Below are 21,950 nucleotides of genomic sequence, written 5' to 3'. Positions count from 1 at the left end.
CCTTTGTCCCTATCCTTCCCATTCACCCTAGAGCAGTGGTCAGCAAACTCATTAGTCAACAGAGCGGCACACCGCAGCTCGCAAGCCGCATGTGGCTCGCGAGCCGCAGTTTGCTGACCACTGCCCTAGAGAGACCTGACCTTTTAATTATAATCAGCAATAGTAACACAGCAGAGAGCATGGGTAACACCTTAAAATTATAGTGTCTCTATGATAATATTTTATATTCTACTATAAATATTTAATAAATACCATTATTTGTGTTTTTAAGACCATAGGATGTTTAAAATGAAGTTAAATTATTTTATAAATCTAGAAATCCCCAAAGTTAGATAATGGTTATGGAAAATGTGTTTCCTGTTCAAATTATTTATTATAATTTATATAATAATGTACATGAAACAAAAACATACCATAAGTAAAATATCAAGTCTTGAGAAACGTTGCCTTTTATTTCTAAAAGCTTGGTTATAGGAGTTATGATTGTTGATAGTTACTGAATTTAGATATATATGACATTAAGTATTATCTAATTCTTATATATTTGTTTATTATAGTTGCTAAAACTTGGAAGTCCCTTTCCAAACCGGTAAGTTAAAGCTCTTGGTATACATACACATTCATTCATTCTCTCTCTCTCTCTACACACACACACACACGCACGCACGCACACACGCACAATGTGGCATATATATTTTCTGGAAATTAAATCACATCCAGGAACCATTTGAAGATGTGGATCATTGGTGACTGTTATGTGTGAATGTAAGTTGGTATACCCACTTTGGAAAAACAGTTTGGCTGTATCTACTAAAACCAAAGATCCACATATTCTATACCTAGCCGTTCTACTCCTGGGCTTAAGTTCTACAACTGTGCATGCATATATGCCTAGTGACTTTACAGTTGAATATACCCTATGATCCAGGAACTTCACACCAGTGTATATATCCAGAAAAACTTCATATATGCAGGACAGATTGATAGGAATGACCATAGATTGTTCATGTTGGCCAAAAAGACTGTGATACAATATCAATAGTAGACTTGACAAATGAGTTTTGATATAGTCATACAGTGAATATTATATTAACGGTGAAAACAAATGAACTATAGCAATGCTTTTACTAGCTGAATCTCAGAAACCATGACAAAGTAAGCAATTCAAAAATACTATTTAAAGTATAATTCCATTTATATAAATTTCAAAACTGGGGTAATGAAACCATACTATAAAGGATACATTCATAGGTGGGAAAATACCTACCTAAGGAATGATAAATATAAAATTAAAGACAATGTTTATCTCTGGGAGAGATGGAGGGAATATTATAAGTGAGGGATGCAAAGAGGCTACTTTGAAACTTTAGAGACATTTCCTGTAAAGTTAGACATAATGCACATATGTGTCCTATCACAACTACTGCTCACTGACGGCAGGTGTCAGCTAATGCAGTGCATCACTGGGCTCGGGCTGCCATGACAATACCACAGTCTGGGTGGCTTAAACAACAGAAATCTATCTGCTTACAGTTCAGGAGGTTGGGGTTCAAGATCAAGGTGCTGCAGGCTTGTTTTCTTTGAGGCCTCTCTCCTTGGCTTGTAGCTGGCCATCTCCCTCTGCCGTCTTCACATCCTTCCTCTGTGTGTGCCTGTGCCAATCCCTGCTTATTAGGGGACCTGTCACACTGGATTAGAGCCCGCCGTAATGACCTCATTTCATCATGTTTACTCCTCTTTAAAGGCTCGTCTCCAAACACGGTCATATTCTGAAGTGCTGACAGTTATGACTTCAGGTGTGAATCTGAGGTAGACACAATTTAGCCTATAACTTATCATATGATAAAAAAAAAAAAGAGGCTCTAAGGATTGAAACTGTAGCAAACAATATTATTGAGAGAAACATAAAAATACATAGATTTCAAATTTATTCAAATTTAGTACAAGTTTAATAAGGTTGCTGCTGCATGTAACATTCTTCAACCAAAGTGAATAAAATATTTCTGCACCAGCAATAGCAATTTGAAACTGTATTATCAAATAAGATACATTTTACCATAGCAAGAAAAACTATTAAATACTTAGTGTACCTAACAGAGGTACAGATGTTATTTTATATATTTTTTAATTAAATGTATTGGGGTGACATTGGTTAGTAAGATTACATAGGTTTCATATGTACATTTCTATGATGCATGATCTGTATATTGCATTGTGTGCCCACCGCCCAAAGTCAAATCAACTTTCGTCACCATGTATTCGGCCCCTTTACCCTTTGCTACTCCCTACACCCCCTTCCCTCTGGTAACCATCATACTGTTGTCTGTGTCTATGAGTTTAAGTTTTCTATCCCACATATAAGTGAAATCATATGGTTCTTAGCTTCTTCTGACTGACTGACTTTGCTTAGCATAATATTCTCAAGGTCTATTCATGTTGTTGCAAATGGCAGTATTTCATCTTTTCTTATGGCTGAGTTGTATTCCATTATGTGTATGTACCACATCTTCTTTATCCAATCCACTATTGAAGGACTTGGGTTGTTTCCATGTCTTGACCACTGTGAATAATGCTGCAATGAGCATAGGGGTGCATATATCTTTACAAATAAACGTTTTCAAAAAATTTAGGGTAGATACCCAGAAGAGGGATTGCTGGGTCATATGGTAATAACTCTGTTCTTAATTTTTTGAGGAACCTCCATATTGTTTTCCATAGTGGCTGTACCAGTTTACATTCTCCACAACCTTTCAACACTTGTTATTACTTGTCTTGTTGATAATAGCCATTCTAACAGGTGTGAGGTGGTATTCCATTGTAGTTTTGATTTGCATTTCCCTAACAGCTGGTGAAGTTGAACATATTTTCATTTATCTGTTGGCCATTTATATGTCTTCTTAGGAGAAGTCTTTGTTCAGGTCCTCTGCCCATTTTTAAATTGGATTGTTTGTTTTTATTTTGTTGAGATGTATGAGTTCTTTATATATTTTAGGTATTAAACCCTTGTCATGGCTGTTGTTTGCAGATATCATCTCCCATTTGGATGGTTGGCTTTTTGCTTTGTTGTCGCTTTTTTTGCTCTACAGAAGCTTTTTAGTTTGATATAGTCCCATTCACTTACTTTTGCCTTTACTTACTAATTTTCATGTAATGTATGTGTAGTAACTGTATAATAAGACAAAATTATACTCATTTAAGAAAATTATATGAATCCTTTAAAAGGCAACTATAATTCTAGGTAACTGAGTTCAATCCATCAAGTATTTATTTTGTACTTATTTGCAATGCTGCAATATAATTCTGACACTAACTACCCGGAGTTATTGTCAGACTCGACAGGTTTAAGGACCCAGCCCACAATAAGACTGCCTTCATTTCAGATGCCAGCTGCACGTTCAAGGTTCCCAGGCTACCCATACTTCTGACCAATTGGCTACAAATCCATCAGTGCCCACAACTCACCTCAAGTTCAATAATTTGCTAGTCTGACTCATAGGACTGGAATCTTCTACACTTAAAATTACAGTTTATAATAGTTATAAGGGACACAAATAAGGACCAGCCAAATGATGACACACATAGGGCAAAATATGGAAGGGCCTCAAACACAGAGCATCTGTGCCCTCTCCCCATAGACTCAGGTATGTCACCCTCATGTCACATCATTGTATTCATCAACCTGAAAGCTCCACTGAGCTTTAGAGTTTCATTGCATAAGCATGATTGATTGGATCATTGGCCATGTGATTAAACTCAGTCTCCAGTCCCTCTCCCTTCCCCTCAGAGGTTGGCTAGCTCAAAGCCCCAACACTCTAATCACATGGTGGTTCTTTCTGGTGATCAGCATCTTAGCCTAAACTCAGGTGTGACCCATGGATATAGAGTCTGCCTCCCAGGAATCTGGACAAAGGCATCAACTTCTTTATTATACAACACTGCTACATATGAGAGACTAAGATAGGTACCAGAGGAGGGAGAGAGATTCCCAGCCTGAATGGAAAATAGATTTTAATAAAATTTAACAGTGTTTAAATTTAACAGAAGGCAAAGAAATGAGTGTGTCAGTTGGATGACCTATATCAGAAGAAACTAAATTATTACTGAAATAAACTGCTTAGAGTCAGTCAGGATCTGCTGGTCATTTACTAGTTGTGTGACCTCGGGTGAGTTGTGTTTTTTAAGACTCAGTAAAATATACAAAATGAGGATTACAAATTTTACAATTAAATGAGATATTGTAATATCCACATTGAGGGCACTCAATGAAAGGTAGCTATGCTTTTTTTGTCTCAAATGCTGGCCAAATACATGGAAACAGTTAAAATAAAAGAAAAGTTAATATATAATAGAGATGATAAAAATTAAGTGTAGAAAATGCATTTAAAATGTTTTTAAATCTCTTGCTCTAACAAAAATATTTGAGTTTAGTGTTGTATAAACAGTAAATACCCCAGCTTTTCATCATTATTCATACCTTTTACCTCTCTGCCATCGCTACCCATTACCTGGTGGCATCTGTACCTGCAGTACAGAGACCACAGCATGAAGGAAAGGAAAGCCAGGATTCACAGGTGGACTTCAGGAAGTCCCTAAATCCCCTAAAAATACCTCTCCTGTCTTTGGCATCCAGAGATTTCTTATTTGCATGCTAACTCCACTTTTTAATGAAAAGGATGATTTCTAAATGTCACAGAACATTTTCAGGTAAAATTACATCAGGAAGGGTTTGTCTAAAGTGCTGCTAAACTCGAATATGCATAAAAGTCACCTGGGCATCTTGCTGAAAACAGATTCTGGTTCAGCAGGCCTGGTACAGAACTGAGAGTCTGCATCTCTAACAACCCCCAGGTAATGATGGTTGGGCTATAGGACTTTGAGTAGCAAGAATCAGACCTAGAAATAGAAGTGGTTTCTAGTGTTTTCTTCAGTGTGTTATTTAGCAGACTAATTTTTAAATTTCGAATTATTTCAAGTTATCTCTCCAAATCCTTTAATAATTTTTCTTCACATTTAACCAAACTATAATTTTCACTTAGTTGTTTTCAACACAGTATATAAATACATTCAAAATTGTTTTAGTATATAAAGAGTGATTCAAATGTTTAAATTTTCCAAAATAGTTTTCCCCCCACCAGCTGTGATAGTTTGATTTAAAAAAACAACAACTAATCAACAATTGAAGTCTGTGTTCTTTAATGACTAAGGTAAAATTAGAAAAGAATTGAAAGTATACACAATAACTTAATGTCCTTGTCCTCTAATTTCATCTAATGTCATAATTCTTTGAGTCACTATTAAAATATTCTTCGTTCCTTCCTGATATAACCCTTTGTCCATTTACTTCTACCACAAAGCCCCCTAAATACAAGAGGCCTACAGAGAACAGTATGTGAAGCCAGGGGATCACTTCTGACCTTAATTAGGAAGTCCACCTTTTTCAATGGCTTCCATGAAACTGTCCTTTTCTAACTGGCTCCACAACTTACTGTTTTATCTTAATCTGATTATCATATATACATTACTCTAATTTTTAAATTTATTTGCAATTTTTGGTAGCTCTAGTTGAGCTACCAATTGTAGCATCTTTATCATTTATTTTATATTTAAACTTCGGGCAAATGTTGGCTTTTGTGGTTGAATGAACTATGGGTAGAGAATAAGATAAATACAGCCATGTCTCAGGTCTCCTAAGTGAAGAATTTTTTTTACATAGGCATTTATATATTTTTATTTTGTTTAGAATTAATTTACCTATTAATCAGCATTATGATACCTTATGTCATAGGAATTAAATCAAATGCTCTCTGAAACACCACCAGTTTGGAAAGGATCATCAAAGCTATTTCGAAACCTTAAAGAAAGAGGTAAGTTAACTTTAGTATTTATGTATTTGAATATTGACACAATATTGACACTTATACTGTTTATATATACAGATTTTCCTCATACTTAAAATAATTTTACAGCTATGTGTACATAGAGAAAAAACTGAAGAGAAAAACACAGAAATATAATAATGGTTATTTCTGGGTAGTGGGATTAAGGGTGGTTTTAATTTTACTTTTTATATATATTATTAAATCTTCTAAATTTTTTACAACAAAGTGAACTTTTACAGGTTTAAAAAAAACATTTTAACCATATTGAAAAGTATAGGCTATAATTACCCATAGAAAGCATTTTTCAAAAATACTGATTTTCAAATGTCAGTTACTTCCAGGGAATTATAGATTTTCTTAAGTTTAATCAACATGAAAAAAATTATTGAATCTGTGGTTGGCCACTCAATTTGAACATGTTTCTTTTAAAAACAACACTTACCTCAAAATTCACTTATTTCAACTTACTCTGTTACCCATATCTGTGTATCTAACTTAACTCATTAATTCATACATATAGTCAAATTATATAGTTTTTATTGCAATTTTTATTGCAATTTTTGTACATATTTATGCAAAAACTAATAAAATCTTTAAGATTAATCTTAAAAAGGAATTTTCTTTAAATACTCTCAAGAATGAGAATATATAATATAAAAATATTAAAGAAATTACATAAAATTACCTTTTTCTTTTTCATCATTTTTAACCAATACTGGTAGGAAAATGTATTTATCTAACATGAACACAAATAGTTTAAAGGAGTAGTTATAATCCATATATTTTGTCTAATAGAATTAGAAATTCAAACTGCTTCCACCTGGTTCTCATGGAATCTGAAAAGAGGAGACACTTTACCTTTTATTTTAGGCCTCTCATAATACAGGGTTTTTTACCTCTTCGCAAAATCTGGGCCAAGGTATCTTTAAAGCTCTTAGAAATTTTTTTCCTGGAAGTTGTCTGAAAGATTGCTGTTCAGATTTTAGGGTGGGATGATAAGGTCAGGAAATGTATTCCACCAGATCAGTTTGAACAACAGTCAGTAAGATGGGACTGTGAAGACAGAGAGCCCATTTCCTGATCCCATTTCCTTTTTTCCCTCCTTCATTTATTCTTTCTTTTTCACTTTTTTTTTTTTTTTGAGGGATCCCTATGGAATCTAGGTATTGTATCTTTATATACATTGACCATTCCAGAATCTTTCTCCCATAGCATTCATGGCAATCAACCAGAACTATGTCCATAGGTCACAATATTCTAGTATAAACAAAAGAGGGGAATGCTTTCAGGGCCTCCTGGCTCGGTCCCTTCATGTCTTCTGACAAACTGCCTGACAGTGACTCCTCTTCTCTTTGTTCTATAACAAAGAAGGTAGCTTCAGAGAACACCAGGTAAAATGGAGGTTTAAAGTTCACAGTCTGATTGTGTAAGGATTTTTTATACCCTTTAACCAAACACCAGGACTATCTGATATCTGGTTAAGTGTTATTGGCTTATTCCCGACTTTAATTTTCCCAGGATCTACTTAGAAAGTAAATTAATGCATTAATTCTAGTTTTGGGTTTTATAGTCTAAAAGAAAGAATTTGAGTAATAGTCTGTATATTTTTATTTGCCCCACACTACTTTTAAAGTTTGTAATTCTGGGATTACAGAGAACTCAGGCTTCAGTATACAGAAAGTATAAGCCATTTAAATAAACTTCTTAGATTACATTTAATAGAAGCATTAAGTTTACAAATGATAATAACTTATGTCAGCAAAAGGATAACTATAGAGTTTTGTTTTTTGAATGTAGTACAGAAATCAAAATTCTAAGCAAGAATTGTTTTATAAACTGCTACTAAGAATTAAGCATTTTACAGTATTAACCATTTCCAACTTTTTTGTTTTATGTTTGATTCATACACTGAAAACTAGCCATAAGTTTAAAAGTTGCAGCTGTAAGTAAACATTATAATAATTATTTTTATTGCCAATATATCTAGAAGCATTATGGTAATTTTATATAGGTTTCTACAGAGACATGAAACAATGAAAGTAAAATTAATTTTGTTGCTCTTTTGGGCTCTGATTTAATAATAATAGTTTAGTCTCATTTAAAACAATATTTAGCATCTTTAAAACTGTAAGTTCTTTATTAATATTACTTATTGCTATATAAGAATATTTTACTTGATAAATATGAAGAAAACGTAATATTTTTGCAGAGCATAATTGGTACTGTTTTTCTTCTAGGTGTGATTTCTTACACAGAATATCTTTTTCTCTTGTGTATTTTAACAAGTAAGTGTATTCATTAAATTTATTTCTGGATGCAATTTTTTAAAATCAGAATTTGTAGAAAACAAATCTTTCTTAGATTCTCTTAAAACACTTTAGGTATGTCTATGCTGTTTTGCAAAATTCATGTCAGAATAGCCACAGAAAAGGCTAAGCATGCTTATCAAGGGTCAAAATCATAAATATTATTATGGCTTATAGTATATTAGTAAAATGCTCATAAATTATAAACTTAATATCCTATATCAATCACTGTGTTTTAGTCTACATGGGAGCCTAAAGGTAGGACATGTAATGATTTGTAAATGTCCTGCTACACTCATTGGAATCACATTTTCTGCAAGACTAGTGTGAAAGAATATCTATCCGAATGTACATCATACATCCTGAAGTAGCTTCATTTTTCTCTTCCTCTTATGTGCAGAAATTCTTATGAAATATATGAAGGGTCTACTAAGGTTTTCAGTTAAATTTCATTGCATTTAATGGTGGAACTGTACTCCAGCCACCTGACCTTTCTCTTCCTTTATTCCCACCTCAGGAATTTGTACTTTCTGCTCCCTCTGCCCTCAGTGCTTTTCTTCAAGGTCCTCATGATAATAAACATTATTTAGGTTTCCTTTGAAATGTGAAGACTTAGAGAATTCTTACTTGATCATCCTTTCTAAAATTCCTTGTATTTCTAAAATAGCTCCCTCTCTCATCTCTTCCTTTTTATCCCTTTACAGTGTTTTATTTTCTTCATAGTACTTAAATTATTTGAAAGTATTTGTTTATTGGTTTACATATTCTTGTCTTTCTTGCCACACTTGAATGCAGGGTCCATGATGGTAAAGATTTTATCTTTTTCGTCCATTTCTGTATTAAGAACAGTGTTTGACATGTGGTAGCCTTTTAAAACATAGCTGGTGAATGAATGAAGACAGGCATGAATGAAAGAATATTGGTGGTGGAATTTCCCATTGTGCGGATTTGTGGAGATATATGGAAGCAAGAACTCTCATGATTTAAGTTCAGTCAATAATGAATGCTAGCATGAAAATTACAGGAGTGGGTGCCAAAAAGTATTTCCAAGACTTGTTAAAAAGTTATCTTGTTATCTAGAATAACTGCAGATGCAAAATTTGAAGTTAATATATACCTAAACCAGTAGAGTAAGACTAAAACAGAACTAGTTAAGAAAGCCATGTGTTGAGATGGGACAAGGTATGGTTCAAGGGTGTTGGAAAAAACATATGGTGGTTTTTGCTTACTATGGGAAGGTAAAGACCTTTGGGTGCTGTAAATCTTCTTTTGCAATTCAGGACCACTCTTAGAAACTTCTAGGAGTTTGAATTTTAGAATTATGGATACTGTTTAGGTTAGAACCAAGAAAAATTTGAAAAGAGGTCTAGCAGGAGGTAGGTTAGATCACTTATTACCTATCTATAGTTTCCTCCTCTTTACTTTTTATTACTTTATGTTCCCTTCCAAGTAATGCTTGTAAGGATTTCCTTTCTACATATATTTTTATGATCTTTTTAAAGCTTAAACTTGGTTATCAGAGATGGTGTAGCTTTTTATTTCTTTCTCAAGTAAATAATAATGAAAATAAGCGTAGATTCCTAAAACACATGCAAGAAATTAAGTTGCATAAAAGACTGGCTTCCGTTTCCTTTATTTTCAGAGACAGCTATTACCAGTTAAGAAAGTATGTCTCTGTACTTCTCTTTTGCTAGATTCAAACTTTCACAACAGGTAGTGGCAAGTGTAGCTGTGGGAGGTCCCATTTTAAACTTTCTGCCAGTCATCTCAAAAGAGTAGGTCAAATGTTTTGAAAAATGCATGTACACTCAGCTCTTTCAGCAACATGTTCAAGTTTTCTGATGTCCACGTTTTCTTCTTTATGCTTTAGAAGTGAAAAGAGAAAAAGGATTGAACCTTGTTGTAGGGTTCATAAAATTAAAGCAGTTCATAGTGTGTGAAAGCCTGTCTTTTTCAGAAAATTAATTATTCTTTGTATTTTGGGGATAATGGGGAATTAATTATTTAAGCCTCTTATTTCATATTTCTGTTTTTGAAGTTTAAACTCTAAAAGTTTCAACCCAAATATGCAATCTCTCATGCTTGACTTTTATTTTCATAGGTCATTTCCATTATAATTTCCTCCAGAATTTGGATTACTTTATTGTATCATATTTATTTTTGGAAGGAATATAGTGAAATTTTACTGTCAGTGCAATGTAGCCAGTATCACACAATATTTTTAAAGTACATTATCAATTCTGTTACTAAATATGCTAATATATGAAGCAGAAATATGTATACTTATATACAGCTTTTATTATATTTAATAGCAATATGTTGCTTTAATTTATTGCTTAAAGAAATTATTTCTGTACTGAATATAAGTAACTGTTTACAACTAATATGGACTTTGTACTTTAAAGCCATTTCTCATTTCACAAATACTCCTGTCTTTTCTGGCAGAGCCTCATGCAGGGTTTAGAATAGCTTTCAACATGTTTGACACTGATGGCAATGAGATGGTGGACAAAAAGGAGTTTTTGGTGGTATGTATATTATTTGCTGAATTTTTATCAATGATTAAATATTAATTCCTTGTATTTTTATGTTTCACATTATTAAAATAACATTGTTGAAGCAAGAATGAAAATTTTATGCTTTCATGTATATTCTCATATTCTTTGAATAATTTTTACATTGTAAAAATAAATTATATTCCATGTATAAAGATGGTTACAGTTGTATACACATTTTCTGGAATTTTGAAATAAACATTTTATTTTGAGTGGATACCCAGTGAGTGCTCAGACCCCCAACTTACCAGCCACCCAGTCACAACTCTGCTGCAGGAACTTCCTTCCTTCTCATTACAGGATTTACAATCGTTGTTCTTCCTGTTCTCTTTCATTCACTTCTGCCTTGTATTCCAGTCGTGTCCCCATTTTTCTGTTCTGTTCTCCTTTCTTTGACCAAAGGCTGATCTAAAGAGGAAAGAGAAAGACTGCTTTTTAGATATTTGTCCTTTGATCTTTCTCACCTGACTGGTCCTGTGTTGTTGCTGGTCTAGCAACATCATTCGTCTTATCATTCATTTCATCACCCCCATGCTGCTTCCAAAATTTTTCATTTTCTTTTTACCCATGTATTCCTGTGGCAAAATAGCTGTTACATGCTTTTCTCCAAAACAGAGATTAACATTAATTTATTCCTTACATTAACAAGGTCTACTCTTAGCATTTATGTTCAACTCTATATTTACCTATATTCTCCTAGTAAAAAATTATATATATATATATCTATATATATATACATATATGTATATATATATATATAGATATATATATATAGATATATATATATCCATTTTATTTTCGATTTTTCCTTTGTAACAAGCTATTAAAAAGTCCTCAGGAAACCTCTTTACTATTTTCTTCAGAGGCTGGAACATGGAAGAGAAACCATGAAATCGTTTTTTTCCATGGTAGGAAAGACAAGAGATAAAAATCCTCATCAAAAGCTAATTAGTAACCATTGGAAAGGAAGCACGCAGAATAATTGTTGGTATCTATCAAAAGGCTTAATTTAATGCCCATGTAGTCCTCACCCCTGAGTACAGCCCCTGAGCCCCGCCTTTGGAGCTGGAGCCATGCAGGACCCCTCATTTTCAGGATGGTAGGACGGTAAGAGTTTTCAATATCATTGCAAAGACAGAGCTATGTTCTTAACATCCTCAAATGGACAGATTGTGTTTTAAATATAGTTTTATTATGATAGTGTACTACTGTATTTTAGGATTTTCCTAATGGGCCTAGTAATCTAAATAATTGTCAATAGGCCTTCTGTGGCAACACTGCCAGGTTCCACCCCACTGACTTAAAGATTGACTTTGAACTCAGTCCATTGGAAGTTGCCTATATAGGTGTCTTTTGGAATACTATCCATTTGTGGAGATGGGAGGTAAAAATATTTATGTAGAATTTCTGTTTCCACTCTAGACTCATTAAAGCTGCCCTCTCCTTAAAGTTGTGGTTTACTTTTTGCAGTGGCTGTACTACTTCCTCATGTATGATGCTTGTTTGCAAACAGCAAAGAGTTCTGAAAGCGGAAGGTGGAGTTTGGCTGTTATTTGTAGAGGCTTAAAGTCCGATTCTCGTGCCTGTTTACAAAGTGATTATTAATAACCTTTGCTAAAAAAAAAAACTTTCCACTAAGAAAAAGTGTGGAAATGAATTTATATGTTAATAAATTATATTTTGTATATTATTTCATATTTTGGGAGGTAATACATTTTATTTAACTTCCAGCTATTGCCATACAAAGTGAAATGGAGAGTTAAGATAGCTGTGTACATTACACAGACAAGAACAATAACCTTACCAGAAAACTTAGGCTTCCATTTGTAAAATAGGATTTTAGAGAAGAAATAATATTTATAATAAGAGCTAACACTTAGTGAGAAGTTACTGTGTGACAGGCAGTGTGCTAAGTAATTACTTGTAATATTTACTCTGCACAACATTCATATAAGACCTGTCAATTATACCTCCATAAAGCCAGAGGAAAAAAATTTCCTGTAAGGTAAGGCATTATCTCTTATGTTCCTGGTGTGGAAAACAAGCCTTAAATAATGACAGTAACTTTTTCAAGGATTATACTTGCAGAGTCCATGCTCCCATCACAATGCTCAGTTACCTGAGAAAACCTTAGACGTCATCTAGTCCATCTTAATTTAATATATGAGCAAACTGGAGCCCCGTGAGGGTTGAGTGGCCTGTCCACCACCTTAGAATTGGTGTGTGACAGAAGGTGGGCTCAAACCAGAGACCCTGAGTTCTATTCCAGTGTTCTTTATACCCCAGTGGGCTTCCTCTCTTTTTATGTTTGTGCCATAAATTCTTTGTCATTGTGCCTTACACATAAAATAAAACTATAATTTTGTACATTTTACTAACTGTGGGTTGCTGATACCAAAGGATGTATTTCCTTTGGTATCAGCAACCCACAGATAAATAGGTAGGTACTCAGAAACTCTTGTTTGATATTGATTGGTTTTCTTTTCAGCTTCAAGAGATATTCAGGAAAAAAAATGAAAAGAGAGAAACTAAAGGAGATGAAGAAAAGCGTGCAATGCTGGTAAGAATAATTTATAGTAGTTTCAGGTGGGTTTTCTAGATAAGAATTACATTACTTATGTTGAAAACAATAAAGTCTGTAACTTTGAAACTGTTCCTTTCTTGAAAACTTTCTAAAGTTCTAATATAGAAAAATTGCTTCAGTATTGATATGTATTGATACCAGTATTTATATCAAATATTGATATTACATATCTGTATCTATAATTACATTCATTAAATCATTTTATTCATATTGTTGTATTCCATGAGATTCAGTTACAGATTAATATAAATCATTATGCATATACAATTTAAAGGGGAATTGCAAAGATTTCGTTACCCATGTAGAATTTAATGGTACTATAACAATATGAATGTTGAAGTAAAAACAAGGAAATAATGTTATTTTGCATTCTTAGAAGTATATATTATAGATTTTTCTTCTGGGATGATGTTTTCATCTTACTCCGAAGGTAGAGTTAAGCAACATTTCACTCAATTTTCCTACCAGTTTTCTTTTGCTTGCCCCAAGTATTTCAACCTGGCAACATCCCAGGTCCACATAATAAAAAATAACAGGTACTGAGTCCTTATTACCAGGCACCATACTAGATGCTTTGCCTGCATTTTCTCATTTAATCTACCCAGCAATTCTCTTGTATTTGTAATTATAGATGTGTAAACTGATCATTGAAAAGGTTAAATATCTTGTCCAAAATTACATAGCTATTAAATGACAATTCCAAGATTTGAACCCATGTCTGGCCAGCTCCAAAATCTATACTTTTACCCACTGTAGCATATTTCTTCATCTAGTACTTAGATAGCAGAAACATAGTGAATTTTGTTGGCATGTAAATGGTAATTGTTTCATTTGCAAATCAGTGATTTGCATTGGTCTACCAGGAATTCAAATAATTAACATACATAATTGAATTAATCTCATTTACCTAGTTTAGCTATTAGACTATTTCTTAAAACACCCTCAGCACTCTATGATAATATAGCTCTCTACAAATGTTTGTTACTATGTTTAATTAGAGGTAACTTATTGTTAATAGCCATCATATTTTAAATAATGCAAATATGAACTGATGAGTTTTGAAGCTATTAAAATTGAGAGTGAAAATATATGGATTATATTAGAGAGATAGCATAGCACAGGGTTTGAATATCAGCTCTGTCCTTAATACCTGGGTGACCTTGAAAAAGGTCCTTAACACCTCTGTGGCTCAGTTTCTTCACTTTTACAAAGGGGACAAGAGGAGTAATGATCACATGTGATTCTTACGGGTTTAAATGAGCTAAAACAGGTAGTCACCTAACAGTATGTGAAATAAACACTCAAAAAGGAATTAGTAGAACCATGTAGCTACTTAAACTGAATATTTACATACCCAAATCAAAATTAAATCAAAACCAAATCTGAAAATATTTACATGCCAAATAAGATTAACTGCTTCAGAAGGAGAGAGGAAAATGAACATAACATTCTTGAGACACATTATTTGCTAAGCTCTGTGCTATAGCTATTATAAAATTTACTTCCATTTAGTCCTCATTATGTGTCTCCCAGGTAAGTACCATATCTGTTTTACAGATGGGAAAATAATCTTAGATTCATTAACTTGCCTAAGGTCATGGCACTATAAGAGCAGAACAAGATTCCTTCACAGGTCTCCCATACCATTTCCATGCTACATTTAGATTTCCCCTATTGCATATAGAATTGCCAAAGTATGTCTAAATAAAATCACATACTTTGGAGGAACAAGTTTTACTCAAAGCAATAGCTCCATCAGAAAGTTACAATTGAAATGGTTGAAATGAGCACATTATATAAATAATGTTTAATTATATGAGGTTTTTTAAACTTTGCTACTCATCTTTAACATTTATCCCACTTGTGTGTATGCTCTGTATATAGAATGTAGCATAATGATTTGCCCTTCCTAATTGATTACTTTGTCATCTTTTTCTTTTTTCCTTTTGCTATACTTGGGTTCATTCTGAAATGTGACACTTCATTTGGCCCTTTGTCCTCTATGTCAGCGTCTTCAACTGTATGGATACCATTCACCTACTAATAGTGTATGTACAATAATTTAAATATTCTTTATGAGAATATCCCTCCCCTGTTATACTTGATAATGTTATTTTGTTATATAAAACTATATCTGTTACTGAAATGTTTAGGAATTTATTGAATATGATAAGATGCAACCAAGCCAAAATTTTTTTATTTCCTTCCTATATTTATGAGAAGACTAAAATTTACAGAGTAATTATATATCTTTAACTTTAGATTGAAATAAAGAAAAGATGAGTAAACAATAACAACAACAAAAACAACAACAACAACTCTGGTAAATAATTGAAATTTTATAATTTTCAGCAGTATTTGAAGAGTTAAATACAAATTATGGAGCAGATTTTCAGACTGAGCTCCTGCAAACACAGGCATTTTAAGAACTAGGTCTACGTATCTGACATACATTATTTTCTCAATTCTGATACAGAGGTATGTTAATGCATAGACTTTTCTTAGTTTTCAGTATTTCTCCTAATTTTTTTTCTAAAACCTTTGATGCCTGCCTATCACCTATGGTCTATACAAAAGTCTGGTATAAGCTGACATTAGATATGTTTAATCTATCAATGTATCATATTATTTCTCAAAGAGGATTATGATTTTCAGACTCTTCTTTTCCTGACAAAGTTAGGAGTTCTGTAAATGATCTTCCAATATACTCTTCTTATGCTAAGCTTTCTTCTTTGCTTTCTCCTGGTAAGTTGAGCTTGTTGGTTAGCCCAGCTACTAAACAACTCAGAGTAGGCCATGCGCCTTTTGAATGTAAACATGCACGATTCATTTAATTTCCCCAAGCTTAGAAGCATCCCTCAAATTACCTAAGTTCCACCTGAGAGTAGGCCTTTGAATTCAGGGTGATGGATCAGCATAATGCAGGGCAGAGAGTTCAGTTATAGTGTGCAATTCTGTAAGCAGCTGTGCTGCCTCCTGTGTTGGGCAATCAAAAGTCCAAGACACAAAATCTGACTCTGTTCTAGATTTGAACATATGCTGGAAGCTGATTCGGCATAACATAAACCTCAGATACCTTGCCAAATCTCAAGGAGTGGACCTAGAATGGGTTGGCAAACAAGCCAAATCCATGGGACCCTAGGACGGACTAGTTATTTTGATTCTTTACAAGATACTTAAATTTTTTTCTACAAAATTCACGACTGTTTGTCTTTAAATATGGTCTATCATTTTCTTAAAATTTTAAAAAGATTCCTCTATTAATCATTTCAAAAATTGGTAAGAATATGAAAGATAAATATCTTGTAGTTTATAATACCATATGTCCTGTGAAACTTGATAAATGTTAATACTTATAACTTTATTATTTATTTTTCTAATCTAATATGTCATTGCATGAGTCATTTTCCAACTATGGCAATTTATAGTTTTTCTTTAAATTCATAATAATAATTTTCAAAAAATGCAAGCAAACAAGGAAAATTTATTTAAAATTAGAAAAAATTCAGATAGCCTAAAAGTTTATATGAAATATGATTGGTGTATGTATTGCACAAATATATTATTATATTATAATATATGAATTAACTGGTAATTATCTGCTAGTTTCCAGAGCTGTAGATGAACTGGAGTGATCAAGTATCTAATTTGAGTACAGTTCATGGAGCTAATATAACCTAATATTCTAACCTTAGGAAGAAGTTCCTCAGAAAAGGCAGAGGCCCTCTTGACTTTTACTATAGAGACAGAGATTGTGTGTCCTCTGTAGTACCCTGTTCTAAAATTTAACCACTCCTGCAGTAGATTCTATCTGTATTCTGTCAAATTATTTTTTGCTAACATTTCTTGCTTCAGTATTCATGAAGATCATTACCTTACAACTTTCTGTTCCAAACAACCCTGATTCTTTTCATATTTCTGATATAGCCAACTGTTAATTATCTTACCACTGTAATGAAAAGACATATTAAAAATTCAAAAGAATAAATAATGCAAAAGTTAAGTATATTTGATTTTTGGTATGCCTTATGTGACTTTTTAAAGTACTTAAGATTATCTTAATTACTCTATATCTATTGTAGTAAAAAAATGTACTAACTTTTATACAATTTTTTGACACATGTTGAGATGTGTTTTATGGACTAAAACAATGTTAATATTTATAAATGATCTGTGTTTGAAAAAAATGTGTATATTCTCATTTGGGGTTTAGGGTTATATTTTTAAGATAGATAATATATCAAAACATATATTAGAACAAACTTACTAATTAAATGTTTTAAATCTCTGTTATTTCTAATGTTTTTGTCTGCTTAATCTTTCAGTTAGTATGTTAAATTATATGTTACAATGATAGATGTCAATTTATACTTCTAATTATGTTATTTTTTACTTTATATACTTTTGAAACATTGTTTTGCCAATTTAAGAATAGAAATTACTTATGTCTTTTTATTGAATTGACTCTCCTATATCTAGCCCTAGATATCTAGAAATGTTTTTGTCTTAAAATCTATTTTGTTGTTAAAATAAATATACCACCTTTATTTTTATTAATATTTTGTTATTTTGTGTTTTTTTATTTTCTATTTTCCCCTCTAATGATGATGAAGCTTTAACTGATTTTTAAAATACATTTTAGTTCAGAAATTTACTGTTAATAAAATAAATAATAATAAAAGTTTGACCACCATATAGCTAAAAAATAAACATTGCCATGTCCCAAAAAGCTCCTTCATATTGTCTCTCTAATGATAATCCTTTCCTCTTCTCCAAAAGATAACTACAGAAATAACTTTTATGTAAATCACTTCTTTGTTTTGCAGTTTTACCACCTACTTATGTATGCATCATAAATCATATAATTTAGTTTTACCCATTTTGGAACTCATATAAATGGGATCATATTATATAAGTTTTTCATGTTTCTTCTTTAACTCAACATCATGATTGTCCATTTCATTTTCATTGTTGTATCTAGGTCTAGTTCATTCACTGTTATTGCTGTAAGCAGCAGTTCTCAAACATTTGGGTCTCAGAACCCCTTTACATTGTTGAAAATTATTGTGTACCCAAAAGAGCGTTTGTTTATATTGGTTATATCTATCTATATTTACTAGTATTTACCATATTAGAAGTTACAACTGAGAAATTTAAAAATATTTATTATCCATTTTAAAATAAAAACTCACATGTTAACGAACATTTTAATGAAAAATAACTTCAAAAATGTAGTGAGGATAGTGGCATTTTACGTTCTTTGCAAATCTATTTAGTGTCTGGCTTCATAGAAGACAGCTGGTTTCTCATAGATGCTTCTGCAGTCAAGCTGTTGCAGTATGTTATTTTGGCAACAAATACTCTCATTTGCTTCCCTTGGAGTGACAGGCTCACTTGATTCACTAAAAAAAAAAAAAAAAAATGTCTGCCAGATACCAAAGTCTAAACAACCATAGTTGGTCTTTCAAGTAAAAATGATTGTTCATGAAAAAAAAGTGGCTACTTTCCTTTTCAACACTAACCTTCACACAAATGTTTTTTTCTGAAGACAACCATATGACTTTAGTAGGCTGGACAAGTGCTTTATGCATGCTTCCAGTCTCTCCACACCACATATTGAAATATGTTCAAAGGTCAGTTTAACAAAATTGTATGTTTATTCTTCAGTAAGTACATGCTTTTTTTTCCTTTTTTTGAAATTAAAACTTCTTTAATTTAAATTCTTTATTGTTTAAAGTATTACATAAGTCTCTTCCCCCCCCCACCGCCGCCCGCCCCGATTGACCTCATCCCAGCTACTCCCACCACCCAGCACAGTGGTCGGCAAACTCATTAGTCAACAGAGCCAAATATCAACAGTACAACAACTGAAATTTCTTTTGAGAGCCAAGTTTTTTAAACTTCTTCTAATGCCACTTCTTCAAAATAGACTTGCCCAGGCCGTGGTATTTTGGGGAAGAGCCACACTCAAGGGGCCAAAGAGCCACATGTGGCTCATGAGCCGCAGTTTGCCGACCATGGCCCCAGAACATGCCCTCACCCCTTCACTCTCCATGTCCATTGGTTATGGTTATATGCATGCATACAAGTCGTTTGGTTGATCTCTTACCCACCTCCCTCACCCTCCCCTGCCTTCCCGCTGAGGTTTGACAGTCGGTTCGATGCTTCTGTGTCTCTGGATCTATTTTTGTTCATCATTATATGTTGAACATTATATGTTGTTCATTATATGCCACAAATGAGTGAGATCATGTGATATTTATCTTTCTCCGACTGGCTTATTTCACTTTGCATAATGCTTTCCAGGTCCATCCATGCTGTTGCAAATGGTAAGAGTTATTTCTTTTTTACAGCAGCATAGTATTCCATTGTGTAGATGTACCACCGTTTTTTAATCCAGTCATCTGCTGATGGGCACTTAGGCTGTTTCCAAATCTTAGCTATGGTGAATTGTGCTGCTATGAACATAAGGGTGCACATATCCTTTCTGATTGGTGTTTCTGATTTCTTGGGATATTTTCCTAGAAGTGGGATTACTGAGTCAAATGGGAATTCCATTTTTAATTTTTTGAGGAAACTCCATACAGTTTTCCACAGTGGCTGCACCAGTCTGCATTCCCACCAGCAGAGCATGAGTGTTCCTTTTTCTCTACATCCTCTCCAGCACTCGTTGTTTGTTGATGATAGCCATTCTGACAAGTGTGAGGTGGTACCTCATTATAGTTTTGATTTGCATCTCTCGGATGATTAGTGACTTTGAGCATGTTTTCATGAGTCTCTTGTCCTTCTGTATGTCCACTTTTGAGAAGTGTCTATTTAGATCCTTTGCCCATTTTTTTATTGGATTGTTTATATTTTTTTTGTTGAGTTGTATGAGTTCCCAGTAAATGTTGGAGATTAAACTCTTATAGGTGATAACATTGGCAAATATGTTCTCCCATGCAGTAGGCTCTCTTGTTGTTTTGTTGATGGTTTCTTTTTCTGTACAGAAGCTTTTTATTTTGATGTAGTGTCATTTGTTTATTTTCTCCCTAGTTTCCATTGTCCTAGGAGCTGTATCGGTAAAGATATTGCTATGACATATGTCTCATATTTTGCTTCCTATGGATTCTTCTAGTATTTTTATGGTTTCCCATCTTATGTTTAAGTCCTGTATCCATTTTGCGTTTGTTTTTGTGTATGGTGTAAGTTGGTGGTGTAGTTTCATTTTTTTGCATGTATCTGTCCAATTTTCCCAACACCATTTATTGAAGAGACTGTCTTGACTCCATTGTATGCTCTTGCCTTCTTTGTGAAATATTAATTGAGCATAATGGCTTGGGTCGATTTCTGGGTTCTCAGCAAGTACATTCTTTTTTTTATATATATATATATTTTTTATTGATTTTTTTACAGAGAGGAAGAGAGAGGGATAGAGAGTTAGAAACATCGATGAGAGAGAAACATCGATCAGCTGCCTCCTGCACACCCCCTACTGGGGATGTGCCCGCAACCAAGGTACATGCCCTTGACTGGAATCGAACCTGGGACCCTTCAGTCCGAAGGCCGACGCTCTATCCACTGAGCCAAACCGGTTTCGGCAGCAAGTACATTCTTAAGGGAAACATTTTTTTTTTTTTTAATGTGAATAGATGGAATTGAAGAATGGAATGGCTTTGGTCTTTGGTGCCACCATTGTTCTTACACTAAGACGTCAGCAGTTTTACCCACTGTTGCTTTTGCAACATCAGTGCAACTGTCAATACAGTACCAAAGGCAAAGGAATGTCTTTAAGATACTTTGAAGAAGGTATTTGTTTTATATTTTGCCTAGCTTTTTCATTTATTCTCATTAAGAAGATTGGTGCTGTTTACTAGCCTGTCATTAGTAAAAGTCTGGTATATCTTTTTCAACCTCTCTCTGTCCTTATATTTTAGATGTGTTTTTATTAAAAGTATAGTTTGTGTATTTTATAGGTTCCTTTTTATCTGGGTTGATAATCTGTGCTTTCTAACTGGAAAATTCAATTAATTTACATTACTATGATTACTAATTTATTTGGATTTATTTTAGCTATTTTAAATACTTTTCTTCTTTCTTACCTTTATATTTTTCTCTATACTCATTTGGAAAACATTCCTCTATATTCTTGAAATTTTAATAAGTATACTTAAAATAATACAATCTTAGATTAAGCCATATCTTTACTCTCTTCCTTAAAAATAGATTCTTAAAGTGCTTTAATATCTTTCATTCCCCTCCTGGCATGGGTACTTGACATTGCACAATATTTACCTTTGTCGGTTTTTTAATACCACAAATTAGACTTCTTAAATTATACCATCAGCTTTTAGAATTACTTACATATTTGCACTTCTTACTCACTAAGCCCCTCCTTAATCTCACCCCTTGTTAAATTTCATAATCTTATACTCACAAACTATATTCTCAAATGAGTGTCTTCTTCTAGTAAAATTTTTTAAAACCCTGTTTCTGGAAATATCTTCACTTTGCCCTTATTTTCTCCAAGTTTTATTGAAATATAACTGGCATATAATGTTGTATTAGTTTAAGGTGTACAACATAATTTAATATATGTATATATTGCAAAATGATTACCACAATAAATTTAGTTAACATCTATGAT

General features: G+C 33.1%; 1 protein-coding gene across 2 annotated transcripts in view; it reads left to right on the top strand.

The window, feature by feature from the left end:
* Positions 1 to 21,950, top strand: part of MICU3 (mitochondrial calcium uptake family member 3) — a 99,736-nt gene that overhangs the window by 33,098 nt on the left and 44,688 nt on the right. For both annotated transcript variants that reach the window (XR_013960295.1, XM_080662979.1), the window contains exons 3-8: positions 558 to 589; positions 5,786 to 5,864; positions 8,117 to 8,164; positions 10,631 to 10,713; positions 13,229 to 13,300; positions 15,334 to 15,372. Coding sequence is in view for 1 of the 2 variants with exons in the window: in XM_080662979.1 (XP_080519105.1) it covers positions 558 to 589; positions 5,786 to 5,864; positions 8,117 to 8,164; positions 10,631 to 10,713; positions 13,229 to 13,300; positions 15,334 to 15,372 (353 nt within the window). In the remaining variant the exon portion in view is untranslated. The remainder of the gene's footprint in view (positions 1 to 557; positions 590 to 5,785; positions 5,865 to 8,116; positions 8,165 to 10,630; positions 10,714 to 13,228; positions 13,301 to 15,333; positions 15,373 to 21,950) is intronic.

Source organism: Plecotus auritus (genome assembly GCF_963455305.1).
Source record: "Plecotus auritus genome assembly, chromosome: 3".
Lineage (NCBI taxonomy): Eukaryota > Metazoa > Chordata > Mammalia > Chiroptera > Vespertilionidae > Plecotus > Plecotus auritus.
This window is presented reverse-complemented; position numbering and strand designations above follow the sequence as displayed.